The sequence below is a fragment of the Mytilus trossulus genome, chromosome 13 (genome assembly GCF_036588685.1).
Source record: "Mytilus trossulus isolate FHL-02 chromosome 13, PNRI_Mtr1.1.1.hap1, whole genome shotgun sequence".
Classification (NCBI taxonomy): domain Eukaryota; kingdom Metazoa; phylum Mollusca; class Bivalvia; order Mytilida; family Mytilidae; genus Mytilus; species Mytilus trossulus.
The window spans coordinates 40,404,639-40,420,116 of record NC_086385.1 but is presented as its reverse complement, the minus strand read 5'-3'; the positions used below and the strand labels follow the sequence as shown (position 1 = coordinate 40,420,116).

The following is a 15,478-nucleotide window of genomic DNA, read 5'->3' as shown; positions in this document are numbered from 1 at the left end:
CAGTAACGTCTGAAATAAATGTAAAGTAATGCCTTAAATATGTATACGTTCTCACTTTTATACTCTTTTGATTTAAATAAAATATAATTATTAAAATTAACCTCTTAAAAGCGACATTTGCAATATAATCATTATATATGTTTAATGTCGATTAAATCAAAGCATCTTTTCCTTTGATATAAGATTCACTTCTAATCATACAATTCAATTATATAACATATAAGTTGCCAATTTACAACTTTATGTTTATACTTTATAATGAGTATGTGTAATAGAACGTGTTTGGTTGTTTGCAATCCTCAGGTTAAATTGCAAGTCCTTCAACATATCACGTAGTTTGTATTAGTTAAGATAACGTCTTGTCTGACAATCTTCAAATCAAAAAGAAATTTCAAATCATACTTACTGATTGAAACATATACCACGGATTTATATACAATTGTGTTGAGTATATTACTTGATAGACCAATCTATATCTACCATTACAAATAACATTACAGTTATTAGGAGTATAATATTAAATAACGCTACTGAGAGCAACGTAGAAATGATAGATGAAAAGGTGAGATTATATATTTCTTAGGAGATAATTACATATTTATTAACAAGGTAACATTATTTATGCTTTAGCAAATAATAGATTATTTCACCACAAGGTGAGATCATAAATTTTCTAGCAAATAACGAAAAAAAATAAAGAAAAGGCGACGATGACAGTGGTTTGTCGATGTTTAATTGAACATATACATGTATTTATATAACTGAGCAAGTTATGAAAACAAACACTTGGAGAGTCTGTTGGAATCGGAAGAAAAAGCAAAGCTTGGTGCAAGCACGGTATTAGGGTCTCCTGCGATGGAGGAATTGACCACCATGCAAATCCACAAATAACTTAATTGGAAAAGATCCCAATGAAAAAAAATGCAGAACAAATTGTAAATGTGTTTTGTGTCTTGTGTAATATGCTGTCTTGTCGGTATAAATATGAGCTATTGTTTTGTGTATTTTAAAATTTGTGACAAACCATGCTGTTAACAAGCTTATAGAGATACCAATTCAAAGATGGGCGTTTTATATTTTTCATAAAATTATAAAACAAAACACATTTTGTTCAGTTATTATGACATATGTACTGAAACAACAATAGCAGTCGTTTTGATGACATATGTTTTATGACATATGTATCATGTGTATTGAAACAACAATGGCGGAAGTCATTCTGATATGTGTTATTATGACATATGCATTGAAATAACAATGGCAGATATCGTTTTGGTGTTTGTTATTACGACATATGTATTGAAACAACAATGGCAGAAGTCGTTTTGATGTATGCATAACCAGAAACAATGGCTATATGTACTACTTGTTTAACGAACGCACTAATTCGTTTAATTGCTAAAGTACACCATTACCATATGGTATTTTCTTTGATATTCTTATACAGCAAATTTATGTATAAATTTGAAATAAATTACGTTAATTGCGTTTAAACAGTTCTTTAAAATGAATTTCATAAACTTGTTGTGATGGAGAAAAGTTACATATCTCATACCAATAAAAGCTAATAATATGTTCTTTTATTTGTCATTCTACTTATATTAATGTTGCATGTCTCCATTACACAAGTAATAGCTTTATACAAATGTTATAAACTGATAACAATTTATCAAGTATACATTTGATACAGTGTATTCATTTCTTAAAGTTTAAATCATTTTCACACCAAACAAAAAAGGTTAAATTTCTCTTCAATTTATTAACTGACGAGCAACCATGAAGTTACAGTTACGTGGTTTACCTTTCAGTTCGTGAAGGAACAACATGCTTTTTATTGATTATTTATGATAAGGATACATCAACTTATAAAGTCTATTATATTGTTAAATTGGTTTTGTTCAGTTTTTTTTTTTCCTTTTTTTTTGGGGGGGGGGGGGGGGGGGGGGGAATTCCGCATAGATACGAGAACAGCTATTGCTTTATTAACCGGTAATGTTTGTTTTTTACAATTCTATGTATTATATAGATCCTGGATCTACAACCGTCACCGATAAGTCTTTTGTTGACGAAATGTGCGTCTGGTGAAAAACAAAAAAATAATTATATTCCTATGATTGGCTGATATACTTTAGACATATTTTGGAAACTACAATTCAATTATACATAAATCAATTCTTCTTCAGACTTTTAAAATATTATCATTGATAGATTTTCGTTCGTTTCTGTTTTCATTAATAAGGGTGTATTCATATTCTCTACTAAGTGATACAGTTTGTTTAAAATAATATAGACATGAAACATGATTCTAGAGAAGTTCGATTGCTGTGCCTTCTATATAATGAATGTTTTTTTCTAATTTAAGCATAACATATTATGTATTACAGGGTCTGAAATGGATTTCCTTGATTATTCTCCTTGGAATAATATTTCTAAATATAGAGGTGGTAGTGTTATAAGTATCGAGAAAACCAAATTCTAGATTGAATTTTTTTGTGGCGAACTTGGCAATTGCAGGTAATCTTTAAAGTATATCCATACCTACAGATGGGTGCGGTCCTAACCTTGACAAAAGTTAACTTAGAGTTAACTTGTTGACTGCTTTCTAAGTTAACTTGAGAATTTTTAAGCAGTCAAGCAAGTTAACTTCGTCGTTGGTAGACCAGACCTACGGTCTGCTTTTTTAGGACTGCTGCAGACCTATCGACAAGTCTGCTCCAGACCAGACCTGTGGACAAGTCTGCTTTTGACCAGTCCTGGGGACAAGTCTGCCCCAGACCAGACATGTGGACAAGTCTGCTTTCGACCAGTCCTGAGGACAGGTCTGTCTCAGACCAGACATGTGGACAGGTCTGCTCCTGACCAGACCTGAGGACAGGTCTGCTTTTGACCAGACCTGTGGACAAGTCTACTTTTGACCAGACCTGTGGACAAGTCTGCTATTGACCAGACCTGACTGATTATCGTTATAAGAGTTTTCATATCAGACTTGAGCTTTCCTTAAAATATGTAAACAACATTCCCATTGTTTTTCATATAATTTATTATTTACTCGCTAGACTCTACTAGATATTATACAAATGCTCTTTTTTATTTGATATACATGTATTTTTATATGAATAAAAAATGGCTATACGATCACACAGAGTTTTTTTTTATTAGAAGGCGGATAGAAAGGTTATCCAACGCATCGGAACAATATTCTTATATCACGGGATATCGGCAACATTTTCTACGTTACTTCGTTCCCCGTTGTTTACCTGTCCCTTCCTAAATTTTACTTTATGCATAAATTTATACTTGCATGGATATTTCATTGATATTCAACTTGTTTGCATTGGATTTACTATTCTATTTCCCGCAGAATATTCTAACAGAAATTGTACAGCGTCCGTAAGCATACGGTGTGGTAAAACTATCAACAATCTCGTCAAATTCGTCAGTTTTATCGAGAGATTTGTCATTGCCGATATTTATATGGGACGTCCTAAAATTATACTCAATGCTCACTTTAATGAAATAGTTGCCACTTGACGTTTAACTATAAACAAAATCAATCAACCGACATAATAGATTACAAGAAGAGAACCTCGTATACTTTTTTTTATTATAAAATCATTGTAAATAGTACAAATGAATTCATACATGTCAGTGTTGGTACTTTGATGATGTGGCATAATAGTTTTGTTTTACACGTACACCATCACGAACTCCTATATGTGATGTGACTGTTATTATGAATAAAGAGATGAAATTCTGACATTCTCAATTTATTCAGAATATTTTTTGCATTAATAGTTTTCCAATATTTTTGATAATTACGTGTACATTTACGGTTCTACTAAAATGTGGACAGGAGCGCCAGGAGAAGACATCAAGGCGCTAAGTACAATGGTATGCGGGTATATAGATTTGCAAATAAAAGTGCACATATGATCAGTTTTGGTCAAATAGTTTTGTTTTTCAAGTCAGCATGAGGTATTAAAACTACTGAAATTTTGTTACGTATTAATATTTTGAATAAAATGAGGACATGCTGGTATCCTAAATTTATGAGAACAAAAATTTGTTGTTATTATATTGCAATATTGCTGTCCATTGTCATGATTGTATTATACATTGAATCCTGACATAAGAAATAAGGCTGATTTACTATGCGGGTATATAGATTTACCATGTAAAGTTCACATATGGTCAGTTTTGGTAATGCAGTCAAATAATTTTGTTGTACAAGTCAGCTGGAGGTATTAAAACAACTAAAATTTTGTTACGTATCAATATTTTGAATCAATTTAGGACATGCTGGTATCCTAAATTGATGCCAACAAAAATTTCTTGTTATTATATTGCAATATTGCTGTCTATTGTCATGATTGTATTATACATTAAATCCTGACATAAAAAAAATGGCTGATTTACTGTCCGGGTATATAGATTTTCAAATTAAAGTGCACATATGGTCAGTTTTGGTAATGCGGTCAAATAATTTAGTTGTACAAGTCAGCTGGAGGTATCAAAACTACTGAAATTTTGTTACGTATCAATATTTTGAATAAAATGAGGACATGCTGGTATCCTAAATTTATGCAAACAAAAATTTGTTGTTATTATATTGCAGTATTGCTGTCCATTGTCATGATTGTATTTTACATTGAATCCTGACATTAAAAATAAGGCTGATTTACTATGCTGGTATATAGATTTACAATTTAAAGTTCACATATGGTCAGTTTTGGTAATGCGGTCAAATAATTTTGTTGTACAAGTCAGCTGGAGGTATCAATACTACTGAAATTTTGTTACGTATCAATATTTTGAATAAAATGAGGACATGCTGGTATCCTAAAATTATGCGAACAAAAATTTGTTGTTACTATATTGCATATTGCTGTCCATTGTCATAATTGTAATATACATTAAATCCTGACATAAAAAAATGACTGATTTACTGTCCAGGTATATAGATTTTCAAATTAAAGTGCACATATGGTCAGTTTTGGTAATGCGGTCAAATAATTTTGTTGTACAATTCAGCAGGAGGTATCAAAACTACTGAAATTTTGTTACATATCAATATTTTGAAAAAAATGAGGACATCCTTAATTGATGCCAACCAAATTTTTTTTTTATTATATTGCAGTATTGCTGTCCATTGTCATGATTGTCTTATACATTAAATCCTGGCATAAAAAATATGGCTGATTTACTATGCGGGTATATAGATTTTCAAATTAAAGTGAACATATGGTCAGTTTTGGTGGATGCGGTCAAATAATTTTGTTGTACAGGTCAGCTGGAGGTATCAAAACCACTGAAATTTTGTTACATATTAATATTTTGAAAAAAATGAGGAGATGCTGGTATCCTGAATTTATGTGAACAAAAATTTGTTGTTATTATATTGCAATATTGCTGTCCATTGTAATGATTGTATTATACATAGATTTTGGCATAAAAAATATGGCTGATTAACTATGCAGGTATATAGATTTACAAATTAAAGTGCACATATGGTCAGTTTTGGTGGTTTCAGTCAAATAATTTTATTGTACAAGTCAACTGGAGGTATCAAAACTAATGACATTTTGTGACGTATCAGTATTTTAAGTAAAAAGAGGACATGATGGCACCCTTAATTTAGGCGAACAAAAATTTGTTGTTATTATATTGCAATATTGCTGTCCATTGTCATGATTGTATTATACATTGAATCCTGCCATTAAAAATAAGGCTGATTTAATATGCTGGTATATATATTTACAATTTAAAGTTCACATATGGTCAGTTTTGGTAATGCGGTCAAATAATTGTGTTGTACAAGTCAGCTGGAGGTATCAAAACTACTGAAATTTTGTTACGTATCAATATTTTGAATAAAATGAGGACATGCTGGTATCCTAAAGTTACGCGAACCAAATTTTTTTGTTATTATATTGCAATTTTGCTGTCCATTGTCATGATTGTATTACACATTAAATCCTGACATAAAAAAAATGGCTGATTTACTGTCCGGGTATATAGATTTTCAAATTAAAGTGCACATATGGTCAGTTTTGGTAATGCGGTCAAATAATTTAGTTGTACAAGTCAGCTGGAGGTATCAAAACTACTGAAATTTTGTTACGTATCAATATTTTGAATAAAATGAGGACATGCTGGTATCCTAAATTTATGCAAACAAAAATTTGTTGTTATTATATTGCAGTATTGCTGTCCATTGTCATGATTGTATTTTACATTGAATCCTGACATTAAAAATAAGGCTGATTTACTATGCTGGTATATAGATTTACAATTTAAAGTTCACATATGGTCAGTTTTGGTAATGCGGTCAAATAATTTTGTTGTACAAGTCAGCTGGAGGTATCAATACTACTGAAATTTTGTTACGTATCAATATTTTGAATAAAATGAGGACATGCTGGTATCCTAAAATTATGCGAACAAAAATTTGTTGTTACTATATTGCATATTGCTGTCCATTGTCATAATTGTAATATACATTAAATCCTGACATAAAAAAATGACTGATTTACTGTCCAGGTATATAGATTTTCAAATTAAAGTGCACATATGGTCAGTTTTGGTAATGCGGTCAAATAATTTTGTTGTACAATTCAGCAGGAGGTATCAAAACTACTGAAATTTTGTTACATATCAATATTTTGAAAAAAATGAGGACATCCTTAATTGATGCCAACCAAATTTTTTTTTTATTATATTGCAGTATTGCTGTCCATTGTCATGATTGTCTTATACATTAAATCCTGGCATAAAAAATATGGCTGATTTACTATGCGGGTATATAGATTTTCAAATTAAAGTGAACATATGGTCAGTTTTGGTGGATGCGGTCAAATAATTTTGTTGTACAGGTCAGCTGGAGGTATCAAAACCACTGAAATTTTGTTACATATTAATATTTTGAAAAAAATGAGGAGATGCTGGTATCCTGAATTTATGTGAACAAAAATTTGTTGTTATTATATTGCAATATTGCTGTCCATTGTAATGATTGTATTATACATAGATTTTGGCATAAAAAATATGGCTGATTAACTATGCAGGTATATAGATTTACAAATTAAAGTGCACATATGGTCAGTTTTGGTGGTTTCAGTCAAATAATTTTATTGTACAAGTCAACTGGAGGTATCAAAACTAATGACATTTTGTGACGTATCAGTATTTTAAGTAAAAAGAGGACATGATGGCACCCTTAATTTAGGCGAACAAAAATTTGTTGTTATTATATTGCAATATTGCTGTCCATTGTCATGATTGTATTATACATTGAATCCTGCCATTAAAAATAAGGCTGATTTAATATGCTGGTATATATATTTACAATTTAAAGTTCACATATGGTCAGTTTTGGTAATGCGGTCAAATAATTGTGTTGTACAAGTCAGCTGGAGGTATCAAAACTACTGAAATTTTGTTACGTATCAATATTTTGAATAAAATGAGGACATGCTGGTATCCTAAAGTTACGCGAACCAAATTTTTTTGTTATTATATTGCAATTTTGCTGTCCATTGTCATGATTGTATTACACATTGAATCCTGACATAAAAAATATGGCTGATTTACTATGCGGGGATATAGATTTACAAATTAAAGTGCATATATGGTCAGTTTTGGTGGATGCGGTCAAATAATTTTGTTGTACAAGTCAACTGGAGGCATCAAAACTACTGAAATTTTGTGACGTATCAGTATTTTGAGTAAAAAGAGGACATGCTGGCACCCTTAATTTTGGCGAACAAAAATTTGTAGTCATTATTTAAATGAATTAAACTATTGCTTATTGTGGCTGCATAGTTCAAGGATGTATAATTAACAAGGACGTATACACCTAACATCAAATATACTTCTTTTCAAAAATATACATAATATGATGAATTTGATCTCGGAATATATATATATTCAGTGCCTGTTATCATTGTAACTGAGATCGTTTTATAATAGATAAACTGTCAGATCACAGATAATATTTGTGCTACGTTCTGTGCGTACTTATTTTCAAATATTTGTTTTTAATCCAGTTCATAAAACGGAAGTATTAATTTTCAAATTACTTTATTTTCGATGTTTATACTACGAAACAACGATATTAAAAATATTTTCTTCTAAATCAACGAAGAGCGGTCCTGGTTACAAGTTAACTTAGTGTTGAGCAGACCAGTCAAAAGTTAACTTGGGAACAGGTCTGGTTTTGATCGGATTTGTCCAAGCAGAAGTTAATTTTGTGACAGGACCGGTTTTCAAGTTAACTCATGTTAACTTTATGACAGGACTGGTTCCGAAGTTAACTTATGTTAACTTATGACAGGACTGGTTCGAAGTTAACTTATATCAATAGCGGACATGTTTCCAAGTTAACTTTTTGGCAGACATAAAAACAGTCCTAGGACCAAGTTCCCTTTTCAGGTAACTAGATTTTGGTCCTAGGACTGGTCAGAGCAGTCCTATATTCGGTCACAGGTTAACTTTGACCAGTCCAAATGACTGGTTATCAAGTTAACTTGCTGTGCAGGTTAGGAGTGCACCCATCTGTAAATGAAACCAAAGGAACAACTAATACACCAACGCAATTTGTTTTACTTTTGTTAAATTAATAAGTCAATTTGAGTCTTGCAAATATCAATCAAAAATACGAATTGTTTCTTTTTTAACAATTTTTGTTTGCATGGCCAAGATGCGGAAGGATATACAAAACGTATAGTTATAAGCTAACCAACATGTTTACCACAAATAAAAAAAAACATATGTCATATTTTTTCTATGATTTCGCAATATCAAACAGCCTTTGATCGCTGACTCCGGTACATCACCTACGAAGCCAAACTACAATCATTCATTATAATTTTATCGGTATTTGGGTATTGTTTCTAAGCATGCACACACAATAGACAACTACTGTAAGTTATAAAAAAAAGATTGGATACACGTTAAAAGATAACTAAACGAGCAAAATTAATAACGCATTTTCCCTTTTTCCTATTTTTTTTATTCGAGCGTCAATAATGAGACTTTTATAGACTATACGCACGTCTGGCGAAAACAAGAGTTATCCCAGTATATATTGTTGGTGTATATTTAACTTATTTCTGCGCGCAAAAGAAAAGTTTGTCGAATTGTCAAGAAATACATTTGATTTTTTTACTTCATCCAATACTTTTATTTTCAGATCTTTGCGTGGGACTATTTTTTGTACTGCCTGAGACTCTGTTTAATTGGTTTGATGTCTTATGGAATCCATACGCGTGTTATATTCTTTACGTGTATTTCTCAATGGTTCCATTTTATGTGTCAACATATGCAATCGTAGTGTTATCAATTGACCGTGCATATGTTATTTTAAAACCCTTTGCGTCCGCATCTAAAGGCAAACTATATCGATATGGACTAGCATTGTCCTCATGGGTGATTGGATGTATTCTTGCAATTCCTTACGGGGTGTTTGGTACATATAGCGAAAAGGAAGTTTACTGCTCACATGAGGCTCCAAGCTTAGTAAGTTGATCTTTTTTAAAGAGAAGAAATTACAATTAACAAAATAAAAAGCAAACGAAATACAACACTATTGACAAACATTGTTGTTTGTCGAACATTAGTGATACAAAAAATGCAATTATATATTTATAGATTATCGTTGATTATCTCAACGAGATTGATTTTCTCGCTTGAGCTGGAACAGCGAAAGTGAGAAAATCAATCGAGTTGAGATGACCAATGATAATCTGTTTATCGCTATTTTACCTATGACGACGTTGTCAATTTCAAAGTCAATTTCGTTAGCAACGCCACGTGGCCTCCTAAGTTTCTAGTGATATTTTGTTCATCTCAAGCAAGAAGCATGATATGAAAATTATCACAACAAAAAGATCAAAGGAAAAATGCACAAAATAGCGATAAAATTCATTATTTAAAATATTATAGATATAATACGTAGAGACAGAAAAAGAAAATGTGCAATGTAAAACACATTTTAAAAGCTTGGTCACCGGTTATCAGAGCAGGATACTCTAATCTACAATGTTCAATGATGTAAGATATGGTGCTACTTGCAAAACAATGACAATCTGTTAAAAACAAACAAAATTACATGTGATATTTATAGATTATCGTTGGTTATCTCAACGAGATTGATTTTCTCGCTTGAGCCGGTCACGGCGAAAGCGAGAAATGCAATCGAGTTGAGATGACCAATGATAATCTGTTTATCGCTATTTTACCTATGACGACGTTGTCAATTTCATGTCAATTTCACTAGCAACGGTCACGTGGCTTCTTAGTTTCCAGCGATAATTTTCCATCTCAAGCTAGTAGCATGATATGAAAATTATCACAAAAAAAGATCAAAGGAAATATCCACAAAATAGCGATAAAGAGTATTAAATGCTACTACCGGTGTTTTGGTTTTGTGTCAATTGGCATTTCATTTGCTTCAAAAATATTTCATTTGCGCAACAAACCATCTTAAAAAGAAATACAAATGCCAAAATTTAAATATATATTTATCAAAACCAATGGGTATATTTGCATAATATAATAAAATTAGGAGTCTTTGATTGATTTGGAAAGAAAAAGTGTTTGCTTGCATATTGTAGAAGCAATCAAATAAGTGTATCGTATTTGATAAAGAAAAGGCAATTTATCTTTTTGTTCGTGTATATCATATTTAGAAGTCGTTAATTAATATTACCAGATGCCATTCGAACTCTGATTCTGTGTCTTATGAATAAACTCATCACTGACACCAACATTACATTATGTATCTACGCAAACGCGCATTTCTTCTTCAAATAGACTCATCAGTGACTCTCGAATCTTACAACGTTAAAAGGCCAAATAAAGTTGAAGAGCATTGATAATCAAAATACTTCAATCTTTTTCCAAACTCCGTTAAACTTGTTTAAGGTAATCTATTCCTGAGGTTCACTGTATAGCTATAAATATATTAGTTTTCCCTATATATTTTACATGTAATAAAATTAACGGTACCAATTTTCTTGCACCAGATGCGCATTTCGACAATACATGTCTCTTCAGTGATGCTCGTGGCCAAAATATTTGAAATCCAAAGCTTATATAAAAGATGAAGAGCTATAATCCAAAAGGTCCAAAAAGTATAGCCAAATCCGTGAAAGGAATCAGAGCTTTGCATGAGGGAGATATATTCCTTAATTTATAATAATTTCTAATATTTTGTAACAGCAAATTTTAATAACACAAAAAATCCGTATTTTCATGCCAGTACCGAAGTACTGGCTACTGGGCTGGTGATACCCTCGGGGACTAATAGTCCACCAGCAGAGGCATCGACCCAGTGGTAGTAATAAAATTAACGGTACCAATTTTCTTGCACCAGATGCGCATTTCGACAATACATGTCTCTTCAGTGATGCTCGTGGCCAAAATATTTGAAATCCAAAGCTTATATAAAAGATGAAGAGCTATAATCCAAAAGGTCCAAAAAGTATAGCCAAATCCGTGAAAGGAATCAGAGCTTTGCATGAGGGAGATATATTCCTTAATTTATAATAATTTCTAATATTTTGTAACAGCAAATTTTAATAACACAAAAAATCCGTATTTTCATGCCAGTAAATTGCAGGGGTATTTGTTTGCAAAAATGAAATAAAACCTTGCTGTGAAATTGATATATCAAACTTAAGACAGTATGTCATGTGTGCGTAGTTAATCAGTTACATATTATTTTTTATTGATTGTAGGTTATGTTGTACTTAGATCTCTGTACTATTATCGTAATACCACTGTTAATAATAAGTGCGTGTTACATTATTATCATAATCAAACTATATGGTCGCAGGAGTGGTGAATTTATTCTAAATAAAAGCAAAGATTCAGGTAAAATATTTTACAACAGTGGTAATTATATAAACGATTCTAACATTAAGTCCTTCAAACACTTTGAGTACACACCAGTGGTAAGCAAGGACTATATTGTTTTTGCTGTTCCGAACGTACTCCCTTGACATATGCCGTTTTATGAATGAGTTATCCAGCGTCATAACCTCATGTCGTCAGAATATAAGACTTATAGGAGAAAGTACACGATTTTGGAACTGAAAAACATTACACACAAGCAAACATAAACACACGATGCTCAAGTGTGTTATATACGCCATGCTTGTATATTTATCAGACACATAAGTACAATTTGTATCTAGATTACACCAAACCTATCTGAATATTTTATTATAAATAGTTTAAGCATGTCAATTATTCAGTTTGCTCCGTTCGTTTACGTCAATTTGATATTGCTTTTATCATGGGAACGGCAAATAACACCTTCACCGAGAGCGATTATATCAAAAATAGTTGCTGTGTGTTGTCCTATAAGAATCACTCAGGGTAAAATATTTGTCATACCAAGTCCAACCCGTGGTACAATTACGACATGTTCAAGCCCTTATGAATTATTTCGTAATTAAATAGTATGTGTTATCTCAATATTGAAGGTCGTACTGCTGCCTACAATTACTACGTCCACCTATTTCGCAATCATACAGCATATATTTTAGAACTCAAATATATTTGTTCAGTTTGTATTATAAATTAATATAACCAGTTTTTTTTTTTTTCTAAAGGAATATGTAAACTGAAAAAGGAGTTTTATCCTAAAAGCACATGGATTACTAGTATATGCAACTTTGGCATCCGACATATACGATGTCGCATATACTTGAGTAAAAATAACAAAAATAAGAATGAAACCTTCAAAAAATTTTGAAATTACATTTAAATGACTCGGAAAAAATCCGTATCCACGAAATCAAGTGTATATATATTTCGAGGATACGAGTTGTGTAACGCCTCATAAGACGTTTTCCAATTCAAACCCATATAACTGTGACAAACATGGACGAGTAAGTTCGATAGGTGATATGTAACCATCAACCATATTAAAAAAAATATACCTCAATTCAATTTATTTTAGAAACATTAAACCATAATCATGTATGCATTTATTAATTAATCAGCAGAATTAATTATAAAAAAAAATATTTAAAAACTGTGAGTCTGTGTGTTTTACAATATTCGAAAAAAAACAAATGTATGCACGCTTCAATGATACAAACATCATTAAAGATTGAATAACATTTCGCAACGATATTGAAAGTTGTATTACTTTTATTAGGTTATTTAACTCATTAAGAGCGTTTGGTTGTGTATACAGCTCATGTTTTTATTCGTACAGTTAGTAATGTTACTTTTTAACTTTTCTGATGTGTTATTTTGTCTTATTACAGATGATGATTGCGATATAGATGTTAAACATCAAGCTACAAGAAAGGCCAAGTTCAGAACTATCAAACTAGTATGTGTTGTCTTTATAGGTAAGAATGTTTCTGCAGTTATTTACTTTTTTGTTTTGATGGAAATAATAAAATATTGTTTGAGTACCATTTAGAAATCCTTCCATACAAATCACTATGCAGAACAAGTTAACAATTGTAGGACAAAGAACGGCCTCAAACACAAAGCATTGGCTGAAACCGAATTACAAACTATAAAGGGCCCACAAACTAGCAATTGTCAAACATTCAAACAGAGAAACAACAGTCTAATCTACGAATATAATGAGAAACAAAAAAAACACGTATACACCACACAATCAAACGACAACCACGGAAAAAAAAGCATCAGAATAAGGATAGTTCCTTACAAGTGCAGCCGATTTAAAAACTATATCAGATGTAAAATTAATCAGAGGCAGTATTGTAACATAACAAAAAAAAATGACTTGACTCAATTGAAAATATTTGATAAACAGATATATAATGTGTTCAATAGTTTTTTTCTTAGCCAATGCGATTAACATAGTACGATGGAATCATACTTGTACCAAAACGCATTAGCGCATTCTTATCCGAATAATGTTTTGTTTTGAATAAAAAAAAACAAGTCATAGCAAGTTTTCTTTCTTTTCAGCGTATATCATTTGTTGGTCCCCAATTACCTTCGCAGCTATTATGATACATTATAATCTAGCGCAATATGGACTGTGGTTTATTGTACTGTATATGCTTGCCCCGTTAAACAGCCTGGTAAATCCACTGATATTTTTGATTTTCAACCAGAAAATGTTTCGGCATAAAAAGAAAAAGGGTTTTAGCAGAACTACTTTTGATACAGAAACTCAGAGAGTAACATTGTGCAGCTAGATGAACACTGATTATGAACAGATGCATGATTTGTGCATGCTTGATTTGTTGCAGTCTATAGGGAGATATTGGTTTCACCGTTATTTATAGCTTTTGTATTGTAAATATGCTAATTGCGAATATTAAACAATTGAAGTAAAATATCGACTTGTGAACCTTTGTGTTAAATGACTATTAAAATAGTTATCAAAAGTACCAGGATTATAATTTTATACGCCAGACGCGCGTTTCGTCTACATAAGACTCATCAGTGACGCTCAGATCGAAATAGTTAAAAAGCCAAATAAATACAAAGTTGAAGAGCATTGAGGATCCAAAATTCCAAAAAGTTGGGCCAAATACGGCTAAGGTAATCTACTCCTGGGGTAAGAAAATCCTTAGTTTTTCGAAAAATTCAAAGTTTTGTAAACAGAAAATTTATAAAAATGACCATATAATTGATATGCATGTCAACACCGAAGTGCTGACTACTGGGCTGGTGATACCCTCGGGGACAAAACGTCCACCAGCAGTGGCATCGACCCAGTGGTGTATATAGTTATCAAAAGTACCAGGATTATAATTTTATACGCCAGACGCGTATAAATGACATTGTAAAATGACTATTTACAAATACATGTGTTGATAATCAAGTATGCAAACCCCCTTTACACCGTACTCAGGTATGTCGGTAAAATCCTTTATAGGAATATGAAAATGTGATCTAGGTAAAATGTCATCCCCTTTTCTAACGTCTTCCTGGTGAGATTTTAATGCTTTTGCAATTGTCTACGTTTGGTGTCGAATAAGATTAACAACTATAGTATGTCCATTATATGGAGGTATTAAAGTAGCAACATTGTGTCAATTAAATTCACCAGAAAAGATGTTAAATGCTTTGGGAAGTAAAACGATTAACAGATCGGTAATAAACCCCAGGTGTTTTCGAGTGGCTCGTGTTGCTCAGTCTTTAGTTTTAAGTATTGCATTTTGTGTACTGTTGTTTGTATTTTATTCTCCTATTTTTCAGCCACAGAGTTGTCAGTGTATTTTTTATATATGATGTGGTTAGACCAATACTATATCTTTATCATATATTAATGATTTAATGGATATCACTCGTTATTGAATGTAACAAGTTAAAATGTATTTTACTGTGAAAGCCGTGTTTAAGTATTTTGTTCTTTAAGTATAAGCCAGATTTGGAGCATCTTAATTAAATACAGGGTATGTGTTGCAACAATGACTATTTTGCTTGTGTTGCTGCTGTTGGTGTGTATTTCTATTAGACAGCACTTGACAAA

At 31.7% G+C, this 15,478-nt stretch overlaps 1 protein-coding gene across 1 annotated transcript; it reads left to right on the top strand.

The window, feature by feature from the left end:
• The first annotated feature begins 335 nt into the window (after positions 1 to 335).
• Positions 336 to 14,382, top strand: LOC134695167 (cardioacceleratory peptide receptor-like). Its single transcript, XM_063556371.1, has 6 exons — positions 336 to 562; positions 2,385 to 2,514; positions 9,191 to 9,516; positions 11,739 to 11,874; positions 13,281 to 13,367; positions 13,963 to 14,382. The coding sequence occupies exons 3-6, from the start codon at positions 9,295 to 9,297 to the stop codon at positions 14,193 to 14,195; spliced, it is 678 nt and encodes a 225-aa protein (XP_063412441.1). The 5' UTR covers positions 336 to 562; positions 2,385 to 2,514; positions 9,191 to 9,294; the 3' UTR covers positions 14,196 to 14,382.
• The last annotated feature ends 1,096 nt before the right edge of the window (positions 14,383 to 15,478 follow it).